The sequence below is a fragment of the Lepidothrix coronata genome, unplaced genomic scaffold (assembly GCF_001604755.1).
Source record: "Lepidothrix coronata isolate B3197 unplaced genomic scaffold, Lepidothrix_coronata-1.0 Scaffold210, whole genome shotgun sequence".
In the NCBI taxonomy this organism is placed as follows: domain Eukaryota; kingdom Metazoa; phylum Chordata; class Aves; order Passeriformes; family Pipridae; genus Lepidothrix; species Lepidothrix coronata.
Window position 1 is genome coordinate 473,580 of NW_016690390.1, and position 20,651 is coordinate 494,230.

General features: G+C 47.7%; 1 protein-coding gene across 1 annotated transcript in view; it reads right to left on the minus strand.

Annotated features, from left to right (window-relative positions):
• UBE2O (ubiquitin conjugating enzyme E2 O) overlaps window positions 1–20,651 on the minus strand; it is a 62,168-nt gene that overhangs the window by 6,400 nt on the left and 35,117 nt on the right. Inside the window, exons 3-15 of the mRNA XM_017833032.1 lie at window positions 17,784–17,894; window positions 17,015–17,112; window positions 15,484–15,547; window positions 13,620–13,763; window positions 12,880–12,989; window positions 11,987–12,137; window positions 10,698–11,200; window positions 7,816–7,970; window positions 6,773–6,885; window positions 5,568–5,693; window positions 4,404–4,493; window positions 1,445–2,102; window positions 418–554 (exon numbers count right to left, since the gene is read on the minus strand). Of these exons, the coding sequence (XP_017688521.1) occupies window positions 418–554; window positions 1,445–2,102; window positions 4,404–4,493; window positions 5,568–5,693; window positions 6,773–6,885; window positions 7,816–7,970; window positions 10,698–11,200; window positions 11,987–12,137; window positions 12,880–12,989; window positions 13,620–13,763; window positions 15,484–15,547; window positions 17,015–17,112; window positions 17,784–17,894 (2,460 nt within the window). The remainder of the gene's footprint in view (window positions 1–417; window positions 555–1,444; window positions 2,103–4,403; window positions 4,494–5,567; window positions 5,694–6,772; window positions 6,886–7,815; window positions 7,971–10,697; window positions 11,201–11,986; window positions 12,138–12,879; window positions 12,990–13,619; window positions 13,764–15,483; window positions 15,548–17,014; window positions 17,113–17,783; window positions 17,895–20,651) is intronic.

Sequence of the window (20,651 nt, forward strand, 5' to 3'; positions counted from 1 at the left end):
GGGAGAGAAGGGATGTGATTAACTCAGCCCTCGTAAGAGTCAGCTCAAGCAACACATCTCAGGGCACCTTCCCCCTAGAAACTGCACTCAAGCCCTTGGATCTGCAGCAGGGCTTTCAGGGATGGCCAAAATCCCCAAGCTGCTCACTGCTGACACCAGCCCCTTGCTGGCTGCCTGCCTGTCTTCCTGCTCAGCACCCGGAACCGGCTCCCTGCAACCAGGAGCTCCTTGTTTGGCCACCCTGACTCGGGCAATGCAAAAGCAGCCGTTTTGGGTAATTACAGCCCTGTTTCACATGCTGCACACATTCCTGCAGCTCTAATGCACTGGATTAAGCCTAAGCAGGGAATTCCAAAGAAAGTGATCCGGATGCTGAGCCCAGCACTAACACAGAGGCATTTGAGAGCAGGCACTTGCCATTCGATCCTCGAAGGTTTTAACCATGATGCCATCGGGCAGGGAGGTGGCCAGGAGAGCCATCTCCTTCCGCACGGTGCTGAAGAACTTCTTTGCTTCTGGGGGCTGGAACTCCATTTTCTTGAAGGCATGGGAATCTGTGGGGCAAGGAAGAGAACAGGATTACAGCCTGCCTTTGGAAACTGCCACAGGTTCCTTGTGAAGGTAGATCTGATCATGTGTAGTATGCATAGTGAGGAAGAGGAGTTAACTTGCTTTGGTGCTGAGCCAGGAGGCAGGAGAGATTATTTGATGTTTCCCACACGGTACAGCAGCCACAACCTGCATCTCCTGTTCTCAGAGTCCTAACACAATGCTGTCCCTATGCCCACAGCCAGGATAATCCCACAAAGAGATGGCTTCTTCTCTGCCAAACCGAAGCACAGCTCTCCTTTTTCCTTTATACACACCTGCAGGTTCAGAACAGTTTGTCCACCTTTCTCTCTCAAGTCTGGTCTGGCTGTACCGTGAGCACCTTGGGCTCTGCTGTCACCAATGTTCCACACAACCAGATGCTATTTGTTATTTCTGGCCACTAACATTGGCACCACTCACCCACCAAGGACATCCAGCCCAAGAACACCAGCTGTCCCTGCTCTGCTTCTCAGCCAACTCAACCAAAAAAAGCCTGAACAAACCCTGCAACTTTCAAGGAAGTCTCTGCAATGGGAAGTGACTGATCTCTGCAGCCCTCCTACATTAGTTACCAGCGTGGAAAAGAGGGAAGCACACTTCTGAGGCTTGAGGAGGTGCAACAGAGCCTAGAGACACCATGACACAAGAGACAGACACCTAGGGACACTAAAAGCCAGGTTTGGGTCCCAGAGCACACTGTGCTACAGAAGTTGTGGTAATTTCTCATCCCTGGTTAATGAGCTGTGGAAACAACCAGGAAGAAGAAAATACACAATCCAAAAGGCCTTGAAGCAAAGGTTTTGGAGAAAAATACTGCAGGACAGCAACGAAGGACAGAGCATCCCACACTCACCTGGAACATACTCCAACACAGAGAACACTTCTCCCTTGGCACTGGTGAAGGTGACTCCAGGCTTGCCTCCACTCTGCTGGCAGAGCACTGGTGTCTCACTGGGCCACTCTGACCTCACCGGTGTCTGTGCCTCTGCTTTTTCTTCCTTCTTCTCTGTCTCCACCATGGCTTCCATCTTTTCCTCCTCAGCAATAGCCACATTATCCAAAGTCTTCTTGAGATTTTCCTGCAGCTTTTTAATATCATCCAAGAACTTCTTCTCCCGAGTGGGTTTTTCCAGCTCCACAGTTGGGGAGGTGGGAGAGCCAGTCAGCAGCTGCTCCACAGTCATATTTTTCAGGCTTTCCAAGATCTTGATGGCCTCCTTTAGCTCCCGGAAGCTCTTTGGGGTTCCGTCCTTGCCACCTTTCTCTGTAGCAAGATCTGCAACTGCCATAGCCACAGCTCCCTGGACTTGCTCCTCTACTTTTTTCACCTCCTCTGCTGCTGGCTCCTCAGGCTCAAAGTCCTCAATTTTCGGGTGGTCATCATCCATGAGGCCATTGTCTGTCTCCCAGCTGTCACTTTCATCCTCCCACTCCGAGGATGCCCCGCTGGTGCTGCCGTCCACAGAATCGTAGTCCGACTCCTCAATTTCCGATTCGATGTTGTACAAGTGCTAAAGGAGAGCAGAGTTACGTGAGACTAAGGGTGAGGCACACAGTTTTAGTTGTTTTTAAAAGCAAGCCATGAAAAAGGAGCTTCCATCTGGGATTGGCTGGGCTGTTTCAAACCCTTCCATCTATAAAGGGCTGACTTGCACAGATTATGAAACCACACAGCCCCACTGTTCAAAGTATTGGGGGGTTACTAGGGCAAGTTTTCAGTGGGCTGTAGCCATCCTAGTGTCTGGGATCCAGTCAGGGACAACAGATAGGTGCCAAAAAACTATCTGGATGCCCCAGGGTTTCTGAACACAGAGCTAGTTCAGAAGGTATTTGGTATCATACAAGGAGTTAGTATTTCTGGTCCTGCTTTTGCACCAGGAACCGTGTTGGCACAGAGCCCTAGTTTGGCTGCCACTCCATCCTTCCACAGAGACAATGCTGGAACTAGGAACGCATTCCCATACCAGCTTTCCTTTTCTGTGGCACACACTACTTGCTGTCAGAGCCTTGCTACGCTGCTTTAGCTGTTATATGTGGGTACTGTTTAAAATTCAGCTGGGACAATGAAGCCTCACCCAAGCTGCTGAATAAGCTCTTACATAAAATGTTCTCTTCCCCTTCACTACTGGAAGCTGAACCCATCCCCACTCCATCCAGCCTCACCTTCTACAACCTGCTTTTGCACATGCTACATCTCTCACAAGGTCCTGCTGCAGAGGTTTTCAGGTAAGAGCACCAACACAGAACCAGGGGAGCAAGACCACCTTTACAGGGCTGTGTTTGGAGTTACAAGATGGGAGCATTTTATCCACACACTTTTAACACTTGAGTGACAGCCCAAAAATCCTCTTAATGTGGCAAGATATGACCCCAGAGGCTACAGCACATGGACACTCAGTCATCTTGTCAAAGCCTTCAACTGAACCAGCACTGTTGAGCCAGTCCTGTGCCAGTCAGAGACAGGCAGCCAGTAGAGGTTAGTTGGGTTCAACACAAGTGACTGCAGGCAGGAAAAGCCATCAAAACTCACTGCCCTCAAAGCTAATCCAAATCTGAATTGGAAAGTTAATTAGCCAGTTATGCCATCTTTATTTTTAGAGCTGAGAAAAAGCACCCAGACAGCTTGTCTCTGGGCACATGGTCAGGCATTGATAAATCACGGTTTTACCAACTGATAATTCCTGCTCCTGACATTTCCCCGACTCCCATAATTACGCAGACGAGCAGAATCGAAGGGACTGGCGTGACACAGCAGGAGCTGCTGCAGAGCCCCGGCACCGCAGTGTGAGAACAGCCCTTTGTGGAGCACACATCAGACCTCTGATTGTGCCTGTGATCCAAGCACATGTGACAACAGGGGGAAGGGAGACAGCAGCCTGCTTTGTATGGCTCCAGTCCACTGCCATAGTGCGGGCATTGACTATTCTACTGTAATTAATGCAGAGCTGCTTGGTTTAAAAAGAAATCTTGATCAAGTGCTTTGTACTTGCAAAAGGCATCTCTGCAGCGGAGGCAGTGGTGTCACTGCCACAGTGATGGAGATGGGACCCTACAGATACAGGTCGGCTCCTATCTTTAGGCTGTCTGCCTTAATCCAAGGAAACAAGGAGACAAGACAAGGGATGAAACTGTATGGGGAATAGTGAGCACAATTACAAGACAGTACAACAAAAAACTCAGAGCAATGCAGAAACCACGGGGGTGCAGTGGATTAGCAGTGTGGCTGTATCTGTATTTTTAAGCTTGCACTCAACCCTTTTCCCTCCCTGCCCTGGGATAGGATTCGGGTCTGATCCCTAGGTTAGCTAAGGTGACAACTTGTGGCTCTAGCCCAACCCCTGGAGGAGCTTCTTTAGCCAAAAAAACCCACTATGGTGCCATTTCACAAGCAAGACAGAACATGCAACAGTCTTTCAGCAGTGCTTTGGTTGGGCAATGCACCAACCCAGGCTCCAGTCAGAACGGGTGATCCCTGAGCTCTGCAGAGCAGCAGGTGCTGGAGGCTAAGGACAGGGCTGTGGGCAGAGCTGTGAGCATGCAGTGCATGTGTGAAGGCAAAAACAGTCCGCCCAGGCTTTCCTATTCTCTAAATTCAAGAGCAGTGATGACCAATTAATTGCCCAGACCTCCTGACAGCAGATGGATTTTCCTGTGCTAACAGAACTGGGAAGCCGCCCTGCCGTATGGGAACGCAGCAATCAATAGAGCAAGATTCCCTTAGCCATAAGGCTCTCTACATCCAGGATTTAAATCCAAGAGTCATCACTCAGCTAAAAATTACAGGGATATTGTGAGCTGGAACAGGACCTCACCTGAGGCAGAATGATAGTCTTGGAGTTATCTGCCCACACCACTTCCACCTTACTGCTGACATCCACACGAGCCACCTGTCCAACGGAAGGCTGTGGAGACAAGAGTGGTTTGTCAGTCCCTTTTCTTTCCCAGGCACTTCATGCACAAGCAGGAAGGTTTTGACCAACACACGCTCCCTAGCTGGAGAGCCACTTAAAGTAACACTTGCATCCTACACATAAAAACCACACGACACTGCCACGGAGATGGGGAAAGCTCCCCTCAAGGAGCAGGGCACCAGCAGGGCTGGTCTGGCAGGAGATCCTGATCTGTGATCAGGACCAGTGGCCTTTCTGCAGGCAGCAGGGCTGGGGCTGTGCCAGCAAGGGACAGGAATTTCATGGAATGGGGGTGCCCTCTAGTGGGGTGCCCTCAGCTCCCCCCTCCCCAGCACCGGGGGCTCCCCACAGAGCACAGGCATGAACAGACAAGTTGCAGCTGCTCAGGGTGTGCACAGTAAGGAGCACCTTGCCCTGGCAGCAGGTTATTTAGGTCAGCTGAGCAGGCTGGGATGTTGTTTCACGCTGCTGAAACTAGAACTGCAGTAAGGGCTGCACTATACCTTTTAACCCTTTTTTAGGGCAGCAGGCTCAAAAGCTGGAGGTCTCCCTCCACAGTAAGGGTGTTTCCTAGCAAAGGGTGTATCCTCTACAATATAAACTGTTCCCTCTTCCTCCCCAGGAGATCGCTCAGCTCAACAAAATTAACATGTACATAACTCAGGTGAAACCCAGAACTCCAGTCTTCTGTTGCCAAGTGAAACTGGTTGCATGACAAATCCACCTTCACTCAGGAGCCCACAGAATATCCTTTTATTACAAGTTACTCTGAAATCCTAAGCAAGAGTTTGATTAAAAGCCCTCAGGCTTTTGTTCAGTTCTTGTCTCAACTTCACTCTTGCTCTGCTGCAGACTGTCATCAAGGTCAAAGGATTTCAAGGTTACATCTCCACCAGACAGAGATCTGATGTGTTACTCATGACAGCAGGGGACACTGATACGAAATTAGCAAGCTAGGGAGTTTAGGATGCCCCTGTGGGGCCTAAAGCCCTCCTATTAACTCTTTTAAGTGTCTCCACCAATACTTGGTGACAATGCGGTCAGCTAACTGTGCCCAGGACCCACCTCATCTTCCTTAGCCGTGGCTCCATCCGAATTGCCGATCCGGATCACGATGTCAGTCGTGCGGAAGCGAAAGTCCGGATGATCAGCAATGTCATACACGCTCACATCCTCCTCCTCCCCGATCAGCTGCACCGGAGACAGAATGATGTGTCAGCCCCAGGATGCTGCACTGACCCCCACAGCACACCTTCAGCACTTCAAAGTACTTTGTGTTATATTTTGTCCATTTTCAGCTGCTCCAACAGCCTGCAAGGAGCTGCTCCTGTCCCTTCCTGTCACCTCATCCCTGTAGCACGTCAGTCAAGGCACAACAATGAAAGGAAGCAGATATTCTGTCTCATCTGCTCACCTCACCTTTAGTTCAGGTTCCACATCACCATGAGGATGAGACATGCAAGCACAGTGTTTTATTCCCTTCCAAACACCCAGATTTCTCAAAGCAGTTCGCTGGGTCAGAGTTTACTTTTGAAACGATCCAAGGCAACAGGAAGTATAGACAAAAAACTTGTCACTTAATGGGAAACATCTTTCCTTTGATTTCTCCCAGAGGAAGAGAGCTACGAGCTCACAAATAATGAGAAATGGGTAAAGAGGAGCACAACCCCAGGCCAGACTGATGTTCAGCTTCTGGATGTGAAGGGCCCTGCTCAGCTATGACAATAGGGTCCTAGCCTAAGGCAGAAAGCAGAACACCAGTTTTGTTCAAGTCCCCCTCTCATCTCCAGCTAGGTTGAAGTCTGTCAAGACTCTGGAAAACAGTGTTCCTACAAACCCCAAGAAAAAGGCATTAGGCTGACTATGGGCAATGGCACTTGGCAGAGGCAAGCATGACAACATGCAATAGATTAATCCTCTTTCAGTGAACTAGCAAGGACATGGGGAGGAAAAATTCTTAGAGTGAACTCAAGAAATCAACTGCCCATGAAAGCTTCAGGAAAAAAAAAAAATCTTCATCCATACCAGAGCCTGATGGTTACCACTGGATGTAAACTCTCTGCTTGCTCTTCACTGCCTTGCAGGCATCTATGAATATGAAGTGACATCACTCTAGCTAAGCCTCTCAGTCCCAAAAGCACATTGCTGTTGCCATCCTCAAGGACACACTCCAGTACAGAACTGATTCCCACACTTATCTGTGTTTATCTGTGAAGCTTGTGCTTTTTTTGTGGCTGCTTTTCTCTTAGCTGGTTCCAGCAGGCACTCACCTCCACATCATCTCCACTGGATTTCAGCTTGAACCACTTCACCACACAGGTACGGCCGATATGGTCCCCAGACTGCACCACTCCATATAACCCGGGGTCCTGGGAGCTCTGACCTTTGGGTCACAAGGGTGGAGAAGAAAACAGACAAATCAGGCAAAGGAGCACAGGCTTTGCTCAGTGACTGAGGCTGTCAGCTCCCAGGCTCTCATGGCTGATGCCTTCCATTTGTGAATGGCATGAGGAAAAACAGTTCTTCCTACACAGTCAAAATTGTTGCCAAACTAGATCGGTAGAGCTGGAGCTGATGGGTAACTTCAGTTTCCTCAGACTACGTCCAACCCAGAAGACCAGTCAGAGTATTACTCATGGGAAATGGCCACGAAAAACAGCCTCTGTTTTTGCTAAGCCAGCTTTCCTGCTCCCCAACCTGACAGTATCTTCTACTCCCCCACTGCTGAGGGTCTACCCCCACTAGAAAAGGAGTTGAGAGCCAGAATATGTGTCACCAGTATTTCATATCCAAAAGTTCCAAGTCTCCTTGAACTTGTGACCTTCACTAGCATCAACAATTTGTTTGGTGAAGAGAAGGGATTCAAGAAGATGCCTCTGGATCCCAAAACTCCTCATGAAAAAAATGGGAGAGTCATGATAAACCAGCCACACAGAGGAAGCAGCCTGAGGTGAGCTGTTCATTTCTCCCCTCATTCTGTGAGAGAGCTCAGAGCTATTGGCACTTTCAAGGAGAAGGTGGGCCACCCCTGCTCTGCAGAAATACTGAAAAATCCTAGCTTGGCTCCTTGGCATTTATTCTTTCCACATCTTGCCTATTGTCACAGTTCAACTTTGGTATGTAAATAAAGGCTCTCTGCTGCCATTCATGTTAAGTCAGCTGAATCACTGCCACCCCTGGTAGGTGCCCACCTCAAGTGAGCACTAACAGCTACTTAAAAAGAGTGACTGTACAGGAGGGGATCCAGCCCGAACAATACTTTGCAATTAAAAGCACATTTGTTCCCCGGGAGCATTGTTTGGACACCCAATACCTCTTTTGTCCACCACGAAATCCCCGGGGCAGAACTCGTTGTTGTCCAGATGATGGACCGGGATGAGCTCGTTGGAGCGGATGTTTGTCTCCACGGTGCCATCCTGCCACATCACGTCAGCTGAAGTCATCGTGGTCACCACTTCCACAGCAACCCTGGGAACACAGAAAGGCAGCGAGTTACCAAAGGGAACGTGATGCTGCCAACACCAGGAACCAAGATGGATCTGAGCAACGCAAAGGTACACGGATCAGCAAGTCAGGAAAACCCATCTAGGCCCCGTGCAAGCAGCTACACAGCAGGCTTTGTTTTGATGGGTTCTCAACCCCTGCAGATGTAACACTGCTGCAAGTCTATACTGAAGGAGGACTGACTTTCCAGGGAGCTGATGCTGAGCTCTCTTTTGTTCCTTATGGAGCTAATTAATATCTACCAGCACTCACTTTCTAGCCCTGGCAGAGGCACAACAGAACATTCAAATACTTTGAGAGTTAAGATCTTCTCCACTGGAGCACCTTCCAGCCTGGCAGCTCTGAGGAGTCTTTGAAACTAGAAGAGCATGGGACTGGAAAAATAAAGCATCACAGCCCTTCCAGAGAGAACAAACAAAACAAAAAGAAAATAGGCAACACATTGAATATGGGCAAAGCAAAAGGATTTTGTTTAAAAAGAGAAAAGTGTCCTTCCCAGCTGTTCAAACACATACATATGTCTCTGCAGCTCAGAAATTAAACCCAAACATGCCACAATGGACCACATGCTGGTTTTCTTCTGTGGGGCTTCACAGGGATTCTTGAGGAGGCAAAGCGCTTGGGGCAGGAGGGACAGAGCTGCAGCCTAGCTGGACAGACTCTTCTCATGAGCCCTCTGCTATTTTCATCTCTCCTACGGCACAGAACAAACCAAATCCCATGCTGACTTTAAATCTTGCCTTTATTTTGTTGGCCAGGCCTTCCAGAATAACACAAGTGCTGGATTTATGTTGGTTTCAAGTCAAACCGTAAAGACGACACAATAGGTACACAGCTGTTGGCTCCCAGCTCTGCTTTTATGAATGTCAGAGAAATATTTTTAAGTGGAAATATGAAGTTTTTAGTAGGGCCAGCACTCAGTAGCAGAAATTATCAGAGAAGGGTCTGTAACAGGCCAAGTGTGGTGGGTGATATGCCAACAACATGGTTCCTTGGGGGACACAGAAGTTGAGAATGGAGTAGAAAGGCAGGCTAAGCAAGGAAATGACACAGTCCTGTCTGCAGCACAAAAAAATCACGTCTTGACATTAATAAAAATCCCTGTATGTCCTCACTAAAAGATATCCAGTGGTCCGTGTGCTGCCCGGAGAGCTGCAGCAGGTCACTCAATGATGGCAAAGCCACATGCTGAGCTGGCCCCTGCAGTCACAGCTCCAGGAGCTGACACATCAGATCTGGTGACTAACTGCAGGCAGCCCATCCACCCTGCATTTCTCAGCAGTGCCTGGCAGCACATCTCCGATGGCCTCACCAGCCTCATCAGAATATTCAAACAGCAAAGACCCCTCACACTGAGCTGTGACCAGCTGCCACATATGCCCTTGAAAGTGTCAGCTGGAGGCTCACTGTGTTGAAAAAGCCTCTGTTTCTTTCTCTGTGACATGGTCATCTCTGCATTTCCTTGTAGGGAGCTGCCCAGATCCAGCACAGGAATCTCTTGGTGGTGCCACAGGGATTTCTCCCCACTGCCTGAATGGTGCAGAGAGCCAGCAGGTTCTCTAGCTAAGCTCTCCTTAGCAAAACCTTCAGTAAAACAGAGACACTCTGTGGGGGAGTGAGATGTGAAAAGTGAACCAAGAATCCGTTCCCAGGAACTCTGTCACACACTCCAGTTTTTTAATTTCACTGGAATACTGCTCTGCTGAGCTTTGCGACCTTCACACCTAATTTCTCCAAAACCCACAAGGACTCAAGGAACAGCTCTCCTTACATATAGGCAAAGCTAAAATACCTGCACAAAGTGTCAATGAAGTTCATGGCATTCTCAAACTACTGGATCCCTTCAATACTCAAAGTCACTTTCCTGGGAGAATTCTCACATGTTCTCTTGCACCAGCTCATTTCTGATGCAGGATATGTACACAACTAAGTAGCCCAGGGAAGCAGCAGACAGGCAGGCCAGTTGTCAGATGTCTTTGCATCCCATGAAAACACTTCAAACATTCTCAAGTTAGGTAAAAGGCAAAAGCTGCTGAGATCCAGCTTTATCTAGAAATGGGCATATATATGCAATGCTCCCTCCTGCAAGCTACTGAAATTCCTCCAAGGCTCTCAAGGAGTGAGTGCACTTAGTTCACTAAAAAACAGCAAATATTTAAAATATTAAATTTTAATATTAAATATTAAAATATGCTGTTGGCAAAAGCTGCAGATCTCAGTGCAGAGGAGGTAAGGATAACAGAGACCACCACAGCACACCCCTCGGCCAGCCCAGACCTCCGTGCTGCTCTGGAGACAGCTCTCTAGGATAAGCTGTCCATTCCTAGCACAGTCTATCCTCAGTCTCTCTGCAGAAGCTGCCAATAAGGTAACCAATTAGTGTCATGTTTAAGCTGTATGATCTTTATTCACCTCTTGCCCAGCACAGATATGCTGTCGATGCCCTGAGGCACAGCTGAAGCAGAATAGCATCAGTGTCACGTCACGTGGCCCCCGTTTCATCAGGAGCTGGACTGAGCCCAAGCTGATTCCACACAGGCCACTGCACAGTCATCACAAGATAATTGCTGGTGGTTACTACCAAGTGCTGTCCTAACTCATCCTCCACCTCCACGAGGCCGTGTTTTACATCTGAGAACTTTGATAAGGGAGATTCTGGCAATTATACGTGTGTTTGGAAATCCAACTCACCTGTCTCCTGGCTTAAACTCTCGTGAAACCTTGGTCTTCTTCTTCTTGTGCTTCCTCTTCAAGTTTTTGATGGAAAGGGGGATGCTTTTCTTGCGGCAAGTGCCGCTGCCGCTCTGGGACGAGGCGGTGGAACTGGCAGAGGAGGTGACAGAGCTCGTGTCGTCAGTGTCATCGGCTGCCTCATCGTCAGCATCCTGCTCCATGGACTGAAGCCGGTAGTCGGACAATCCTTCATCCTTCAGCAGAAAGGGAGGCTGCTGCTGTCGTGCTGCTGCTCCCCCTTTCTCCTTCCCTGTTTCTTCAGGCTGCTCCTCCTTTCCCTCCCCAGGACTCGGTGCACTGTTGGAAGAGTCATCCAGCTCACATTTTGATTCAGGCTTAAGCTCTTCTGATTTTTGGTCAGCAGCTGCAGCAGATTCTTTGTCAGGGGCTTCAGTGGTGCCCTGAGACTCCGGGGAGCAAGACATGATCTTCACTATCTGCTTCTTCAGCAGCCGCCTCACCTGTAGAAAGCAGATGTGGGTCAGAGCTGTGCCTGGACACTCAGCAAACTGCCAGCCAGCCTGGGGGATACTCAGCTTTGTGCAAAGCACCACCCATGGGCCTCTGCACATTTCACCTGCACCACAGTACTCTGCAAACTGGCATCTCACCACTGCTCTGCTCTGCAGCAGCACTCACTAGTCCAAGGAAAGTGAGCTTTGCTCCTTAAGTTTATTTTAAGCATGTTTTGAACTGTTTTGTTATGGAAGGTCACAAGAGGATGCATAAGTTAATCTGTGTAACAGACACAGCTACGCAGGGAGGTCACCATCCACACTGGTGATATATCCTGTTATTCTAGAACACCATGGCTCTGCAGCCAGCACGTACAAACCATAGCATGACTCACTTGGCCTAGCAAGCAAAGACAACTTTCTTGTCTTACTGTAGCAAGGATTTAACTGAACAGTTCAGCTCCATGAGAAACCTGAGGTCATGCTAAATGAAAAGAATATGTTTTTAAGTCCAGGCTGTCAGAGCACACCTTGACCCCTTCAAGGTGACACCTCTGTGCACAAGGTCCTGTTCATGTTCCCTCACTGTGTTAGCTGCATGCTTCACCCAGTGCAGTCAGACTGCTCTACAAGGTGACTTCCCTGCTGGCAACAACAGGCCATTACTCTTTACAACCATTTCAGGAGTCACATTTCAGACCACATGACTACCAGGAAGATCTCTGCTTTAAAAGCCACAGTGACCAGAAATGCTCAGAGAAGTCAACGCCTCCCCTCCACCCCTCGACTCACCTTTTTGGCAACTGATCCTTCACCCAGCACACAGTTCCTCTCAGGGCATTCACAGGTGATTTTTGCAGGTTCCACTTTGTCCGGGAACACATAGAGGCACCTTTCCCCAAGCTGCCTTTGGGCATGGTCAAAGCACCCCAGACGCTTTACCCTGTCAAAACAGAAGGACAGCCATGAACACAGAGCAAAACAGAACAGAAGCCAGCAGTGATCAGGGCCTTCACAAGGCTGGTGTGATCTCAGGCTGACAGCACTTCTTCTGGGGTGGCAGAACACCACACCAAATCACTTCCAGACACACAATTCTAAAGCAGGAGTGGGAATCTCACCAGGGACTGGGTGGGACACTAGTCACTCCCCTCCCTCCAGCTCCCCCATCCCAGAGAGAGCTGCCAAGAGACATTTAGGGTTTTTTTTGCTGTCATTTGAGAGCTGCTCTCCTCCAGCACATGAGCTCCAGGCAGGACCCACTGCACTGTGCTACTGCTCATCTGACCTTTCTTTTGAGCTTGTGCAGCTTATTCTGGCAGCTGCAGCCTGCAGAGGGCACTAGTTGCTGCCTCAGCACCAGCGTGGCCAGAGCTCCACACCTGAGCTCCACACCTGAAACCCTGGGTTAGGAGATGCAGTCTGCTCCAGGCAGGAGGGAAAGGACAGACACCACTTTCCTCTATGCACTTCTCAGCTGGAGAGTACTTGGAGGGGATTGGTAGGACACCAACCCTTGTGCTAGTAACTCTAAGTGTCTGCTAAACTAATTTGGAAGTTATTCTCTCAGTTTTGAAGCTCTGGAAACAGCAGCATTGTGCCTAATCAGTTGGTAGGCATATCACCCTTAGTCTGTGCAGGTCCTGGGTGCTGGAAGTGGAAAGGGGTTTTCAAGGGAATCTCACCTGGACAGCTTATCCTGGCTGATTATGGAAGGAGGAGGGCTCACACTGTCAGTACCTCCAGGACAGAAGCTTTTAGTGATCCAAGTGACCTTTAGCTCTACCACCTGTACCTACAGTGCAAAGACAGAAATGGCAATTTCATATTTCAGAGGCCTTCCTAGACCAGTGTCTCAGATCTGAATGCTTACACACAGGAAAGCTGCAAACCTGCTTTTATCATTTAAGATGGCCAAGTGCAGTTTCACCACATCCAGGACCACTACAGTGCTCCCATAGCGTGACTGTTGGCCACACGAGAGCTCTACAGCTTTTACCTCCAAGAAAAGGCTTGGGAAAGAAGCTACAGTACATACAAATCAGCAGTCCAATGTCACAAAGAGACATGCTAATGGACTTGGAGCTGCTCCCTCTTTCAGCAGAGAGTCAGCAATATTTCTCCCTTTTTGGACATGCAACACTAAGTTTCAATAGAAGATGTGCCTCTACTACCCTAATGATCAGCAGTACTGGTCTCCAAGTGCACTGGCACACTGTCACCTTACAGGGACCCTTGGTAGGAAAAGCCAAACCACACTCAGAAGTCTTGTCAGTCCACAATGAGAAATTTGTCACCTCAGGACACCACAGCCACAGTGCACTTGTTCTTGGGAGGTTACCATGGCAAGCTGACTCTGCTCCAAACAGCCAGCCAGGACCACGCTGTGCAGAAGGTGGACATGTGTCAGGCTGTCAGTCCTTACCTCTTCCACCACCACTCTGAACTTGCTCTTTGTGCTCAGAACAGGCTTCACACCCGAGAGCCACTGCACGCTGGAGAAGACTTTGGAAGGCCCGATGAGGACTTGCCCAGGATAAAAGCCATATGAATCATCAAAGAAGAGACCCTGTGGGGGAAAGGGAGGAGGAAAAAACAACATAAAGGACTCAAGATTCCAGCATTTCTCTCCTTTGTGATCAGTAAGATTAATCATAAAGGTAAAGTCTGCAAGATGCCCATCTCTTAAAGCTCCTTCTCTCCTGAAGTCAGCCCAGCAGTTCCTATAGCAACTCACTCTGTCACACATCCAAATGGGACTATGACTTGCTGGGGGAGAAGCAAAGGTACTTGCAAGGAACAAAAGATGCGTATTTCCACACAAAGGTTCTCAGTAATAAGGTAGCCAAGGTAGATTGAGTCCTGGGCAAGGACATCCATCTCTCTTCCATGCTCTAATTCAAGCACCGACAGCTTTCAGAGCCAGAGGATGTTTGCCTTCACTCCTCTGCTTGTGAAATTAAGTGTGTAAGTATTATTCCTGTCTTAGGTGGATTAGTTCATATGACAAGTTCTTTGAAAACAAAACAGGACAGTAAACACAACAATTGCTTTTCTAGAGCTCCTTCCCACTGCTATTCAGATTCAGAGTGTGGGGGCGGACAGAGCAGTTTATGGTAGATAAAATACTGAGCACAAAACTGTATCAAGTCTTGTAATTTGTCAGAAAGGATAAGAGCAGTGTGACAAGATCTAAGTCAGGGAAGTATCTAACACAAAGCAATTCTGAGCACGGGATCAAGAGTAACACTGGAGACAACCCACATTTCAGACCAAACCACAAGTCCCCAGAGGACTATGTACATTTTAAAGGCAGCCTGACTCAAAACAAGCCATCTCAAAATTGGGTAACCAGAAGCTGAATGTTGCCACAACATCTACTTAGCAAGCAGAAGACATACTGCACAACTCAAAGTAGCAGAGATGAAGGTACCGGAGAATATCGAGCGACAGACCACTCCTTTTCTGTACAGAACAAGAAAACCACAACAGCACATCCTATTGAACTGATATTCCATTTACTGTTCAAGAAACAGGCATCAAATTTTAGCAGAAGTGCAGTTTTAGATCAAAGGGATCTTTGCTTTGAAGGCTGGGAAGGATAAGAGCTGACTGCATTGTTAGTTCCTAAGAATTATACACCATCCTCTGTCAACTCCCACCGCTGCTCCCAACACAGCCAGGCCCTACTGATGTCCTTTGGGAGAACAAGTTAGCTGTCATCAGCCTCAGAAGGTGAGAGAGGTTAGATCCCATCACACAGCAAAGTGTGTTTTACTCAAAAGCCAGCAAAACCTTCCCTGCCATGTGATTTGGAAAATGCCAGTATGGTGGCAGGTCTCCATTCAGAGAATGCCATGGACTACAACAGACAGTATTTTATGTGACCTGGGAACACACCTGTTAAACAAAATGCCCTCTTCCAGAAGAACAGTTTTGAAAGCAGTAAATGGAGTAAGAGTCTTTTGAAGTACGTGCTGATAGAACAAGCAGTGAGTGAACTGCCTTGACACCAATAATCTGACAGCACGTTATACAAGTTGTTTACAAAGAATGCAGCTGGATATATTAATTGTAATACCCCTTCAAAACCTGCTCATTACTAATATTACCTTTAAACTACATCCTGTTACTCTTACTTCAAGTGAAGATTAAGTGAAGCTTTTTTGAGCTGTTTAATTCTTAGGATTAATAAATGCCTATGAATTTTGCCTCCTCCCTCCCTCCTGCACAAAAAGTTTAGAAGACAAAGTTGATCAAGAAGACTCTCAGGAGAGCCAGGAGCTCACCGAGTCACTGACATGAGGACAGACGTCATACAGCTTGGCTCCATCTTCTGTGCTCATGGAACACCTGGAAAGCAGACAAGAGACACACAGTCACATTTCCAGAGCCATCCTCCTCAAAAGCAAAAAGCCCCCAAGGATCTGCCACTGCCTGAGCAAGTCTGCCCATACACCCAGTGGTGTATCACTAAGCTTTTATGGTCCAGAGCAAAAACTGGTTATAGACAAACTATAAAAGCACTAAAGATACCTAAAGGTCCCATTTGGCATGTAAAAAAACCCCAAACTAATGACAGGCAGGGTGCTGGCAAGATCTGTCTGCTGCAAATTTGTTAGTCACACCACGCTGGAACCTAAAGGCAATTTGGGTATACTTATTTCAGTAATAGCTTCATTTCCAGAGTGAGTTCTGGTGGGATTTCAAAGGATTCATTAGGAAGAGACTTTGCAAACAGTTACCTCATTTTACACAGCTATGCAGGAGCTGGTAACAGATTCCAAGCAAGGTTTTAAACTGCACCAATAACTGCAGGCATTACAGAGAGAGAAGTGTGGCTATTTTTCACTCCCATTTTAACACACACGTAAGAGCCTTCCAGCCTGTGTTAAGTGAACACTAAAACAATCAAACTCACAGATGCATCCACCAATCATCTGCTACAGCTCTTGCATTACTCACTTCTCTTAGAGCTGGCTGCAGGACTGTGGATTTGATTGCTGTTTTTTAAACATCAATGTCAACACTCAATTTACAAGACAGATGGGCTATTCCCCAGCTGCCAGGCCCATATGCCTCTTGGCCCTCCACTGGTTCCTTCCTTCCCTTGCATCAATAAAAAAGTTTGTTGGACAAAACAGGCCTCACTAACAGAGTGAATTCCTAGGGGTTGGCACAAAAGGAACTGTCCAACATGCACAAGGAGGAGAATTTGGATCCTTGTGCTGGCTATGCAGAAATAAGTTCACCAGATATTTCTTTCAACATCTCTGGTTAATTCTCTCTCTAGAGATATGAATTTGGATTATGTCTTCATTGGAAAAAAATCCTAATACAGTTGCAAATAACAGGGTAAAAGCAAAGCTGTTGGGCTGGTTTTTCATTTTTGATTAAAAACCACCAGCCTGCAAGTTTCCACACTTTCACAGACTCTTTTTTAAGGTAAGAATTCTCTCTGCATCTCAGTGAAATTATGCTCTCCCACTGAGAGAAGGTCTGGAATAACCACTCATCTTAAATGGTTACTTCTGCAGAGGAGAAGCACAGTTTAAAGACCAATGTGCTTTAGTTCTGGAGCAGTGATCTGCTGGAATTGAACAAAACTGTCACCTCTCAGAGAACACCGTTTATAGAGGGTGACCAACAAATCTCAATGTTTTCAGAGAAAGATGTATTCTGTTACTCTATATCCAATGATTATGCAAACAGATAAGTTGCCAGCATGTGAATAAAGCCCAAGCTGCTTCTAGATCTCATAAAATAGATCAGGATTGTGAAAGCCAGGGGGACAGTCTTCCACAGAAATGAGAGAAGTACCTGGCTCCATTGGACAGCTTGAGGATGACCTGGTTCTTCAAATCATAGACCTTGCCCAGCCAGCAGTCATAGGCTATGTAGTCACCATACATGAAAGGCTGGGATGAAAACAGGAAACAAAACCCTATAAATATCAACCCTTGTACTTGGAGCTAATTTTTATCACTGAGACTAATTTTCCATCCCAGAGGAGCTCATATCCCACTGTCTTCCCACAGGCTATGAATTCAGAAGGGTTGTGACACTCCTGCTCTTCACTCCCAAATTACCTTTATTTCAGAGGAAAAAGAATGATGAAATCCTATTCCACCTGGTCTCTGGAAATCACCTACCCACTCAAGAGAGAACCAGATATGTTTGAGACTGTTCCAGCTTAACAGAAAGACGCTGGACTCATCTCAGCATTTTTATAGCCTGTTTAAGCAGTAATGATACTGCAGCTCAGCAGCTCTGGGCCACTGCCATGGAGTGCCCCAGTCAGGTTGCCACACCAGCCCATCTCAGCACAGGAGTTCTCACACAATTTAATGCCAGTCTAGCCCTTCAACACAATTTGGTCTCAGCAATGTGATCAGAAACACAGAACAGATGGGGAGATGAGGAGATGCTGCACCATCTTCTTCCAGGGAGGATGCAGCAAACTTAAAATAAAACCAAACTGCAGATGCACAATATGGATGCTTTGCCTTCACGAGTGACTTCAAGTACAGCAGCATCCCTCCAAATCACCCAGACCTGGCTCCCACATGTACTTTGGCTGTGTTCTCACCCAGATATGTTGCAGGTCTTTACTGTTGACAGGGTAAAGGATGCAGTTGGTTCCTACCAGCTTCACAGCACACTCTATGTTGACATCAATTACAGTTCCACATTGACTGTCCTAAAAACACAAAAGAGAAAAAGGGTTTATCATCAAGGGGAGGTCCTACATACACAGGTACACGTACAAGTCATAAATGCAGAGACAAGTAAATTTTAAGGCTAAACTCCCTCTTTACCCTTCAGACCTTGTTCTGCAGAGGCATTTCACATGACACTGGGACAGCTCTGAAAGTGAGTTCACTACTACAGACCTGTACTGTTTTATTCCCAGTTAGAATCTGCAATGGCTGTCAAAGCAGGAGTACAGACACTCCTGTATCTGGTCAAATAAAACCAGGTTATTTCAGGTGATGAGTATTTACTGCCTTTAAAATCTGCCTGGCTCCTTGGTCTGTTCAACTGAGTGGATCTCTGCAGCTCCACAGGACCATCCTTGAGTCAGCAAAGGCAGTGGTAGATCAGGAACAAAAAAAATTCTTGAAAGCTACTGTGACTTTACCTCATATAATTTTGCAGGAGGTTATAAACGGTCTTCATTTTCTGCCCTACTGAAAAAATATAAATCCGGCACCTTTAGTGAGATTTCAAGGTTTCCAGGCAGATCATTTACAGTTGGCCCAATTAAGAGATGGTCTGTCATTATCTCCCTCACTTTTTTAAAAAGTTTTAATCTTTTTTGTCCCCAGGAAAATAATGCATGCTGTCAGGAGCCTTCTGGGGATAGCTTGGCAGGGAGCACACGATGTGAACATTGCCCACATATGGTGGGGGCCTGCAAGGAAGGGCTGTTAACCCAAACACTCACACACAGCAGCTGCCCCGGCCTCCTGACAGCTGGGACAATCGATAGCCTTATTTATTAAAGACCACAAGTCCATTATAAAAGCTGACTGAGGGCCAGCATGACAAATGCCCTGAGATCAGCAACTTCTGAAGCTGTCCTTATCCCAAACATCAAGGTCTCTGCTCCAGCAGGACTGGAGCACAACACCCAAAGGGCTTATACCCTGTGAGAAGTGGATTTGTTTGCTCAGCCTGCTTATAAACATGCTGCTCTTTGTAGCACGTGAAATGTTTACTCAGGGCTTTCACTCAGAGCCCTGGGCAGCCCTTGTGGGACTTCAGGAGTTTGCTGGTGCTCAACTCATTCAGTCTCATCTTGAGGACTGGTAGAGCAAAGATACCCCACGGTCCTGGATAATTCCTGGACAGATTGTTCAACCCTTTTGGCTGCCTTGCTTTCCACCTGCCTGCTGCGAGTCCTCTCCTCACACCACACCAGCCCTGTGCTCCACAGCCCCTGCTCCCAAGGCAGCAGTGATGAGGAGAGTGGGAACTGCCCCACACAGAGCCCATCCAGAGCTGTGCCAGCACAGCCAGGAGGGCTGGGAGAGCCAGGCTGGCAGACCCCAAAGCAGCAGGGGCTCATTCCCTCCAGCTGCTCCACATTTCTTTCCAGAAAGGTTGGGAAGTAAAGGGAGCCTTTCTCAGCTACAGCTCCACAATGACAGGCCATAGCTGAGCCTAAGGCAGCCTCCTGCCACCACAGGCTGCCAGGGAAGGGCCCTGCAGAGCTGTACCATAACTTTCACCTGAAAAGGGTTGGCCATGACTACCTCAGGTTCACAACAACTGCTGCCAGCACGATTTGAGCTATAGGATGAGTGAGGCCTGCTCAGGAGTGGCACGTGCTCAACAAACCCACAGCTTCTGCAGGCTACAGCACAGCCACCTGCCCTGCCTTTCCTCCAGACTAAGCTAAATTAAGCATGCCCAGTCCATCCTCCGCTGGTGCTTTTACAGTTCAGGTCCTGTGTTTTAGATTGCTTAGTAATCAGAACTAAAAAAATCCCAATAAACAAATTTTTTGCCCTAACACTGCACATTTCAGAATTATTTTTTCCTTTATCAGCAGCCAACATGACAGCAGCTCTGAGACACGGTACAATCCAACACCTGTGCTGCTTGTGGATCATCATCTCTCTCAGCCTAAACTCCCTCTTTTATGGATGGTGAAAGAATGACAAGCAATAAAACCAGGACTGATGTACACCAACACCCTCTGCCCATTCTCTGAGTGAGTTTCCCCATGGAGAAGGCACCTGTATAACCCTAAAGTTGGCCTCCCACCTAACACTCTTGGGTGTTAATCACGGGCAACAGCACTAGGTTTAGCTCAGCTTGTTTCTCCTTCCAGTTGTAAAATGCTTGAGCAGGGATAGAGCCCTGTCTGTGGTTAAGAAAGCAGAGATCAATGTATGAGCAGGCCCTGGAGCTACAGGGCTGTTGAGTTACAGCTCTCCTCCCTCACCTACCACTGAATCTGCCTTTATTATGAGTTTATTTATTTCACTGTCACATGAAACCTTAGCCTGTGACAGGGGAGGCAGATTTGCAGGCTGAGGGGTTCTGCTGAATCACTCTGGGATTATAGCAGTGCTCAGCAATGCAGTCCCAGAGAGACACCGCCAACTCATCTCATCCTCTGCTCTACAGCCGGGGCACTGCTCTGCACCAGCCTGCTCAAATACACCCACCCTTTCACTAGATGATCCCATCAAAGGAGGGGCCAAATGAAACAAGATGACATTTCACAATTCTGTTACAAAAACCAATTTCTATCAACCCCGAGAGCAGAACTGGAAAGGGAGGTGACTGAACTGCATTACGAGAGCTGATGGGTTCAAGCCCCACTCACTCCAGAATTAAATGCATTCCCTAGACCTTCCTCCTGCTTCTCCTGGTACCCGAGCAGTATGTACCACACTGGAGATACTGAGTATTTAAGCAGTGAATGGATTCCTTCCCCATCAGA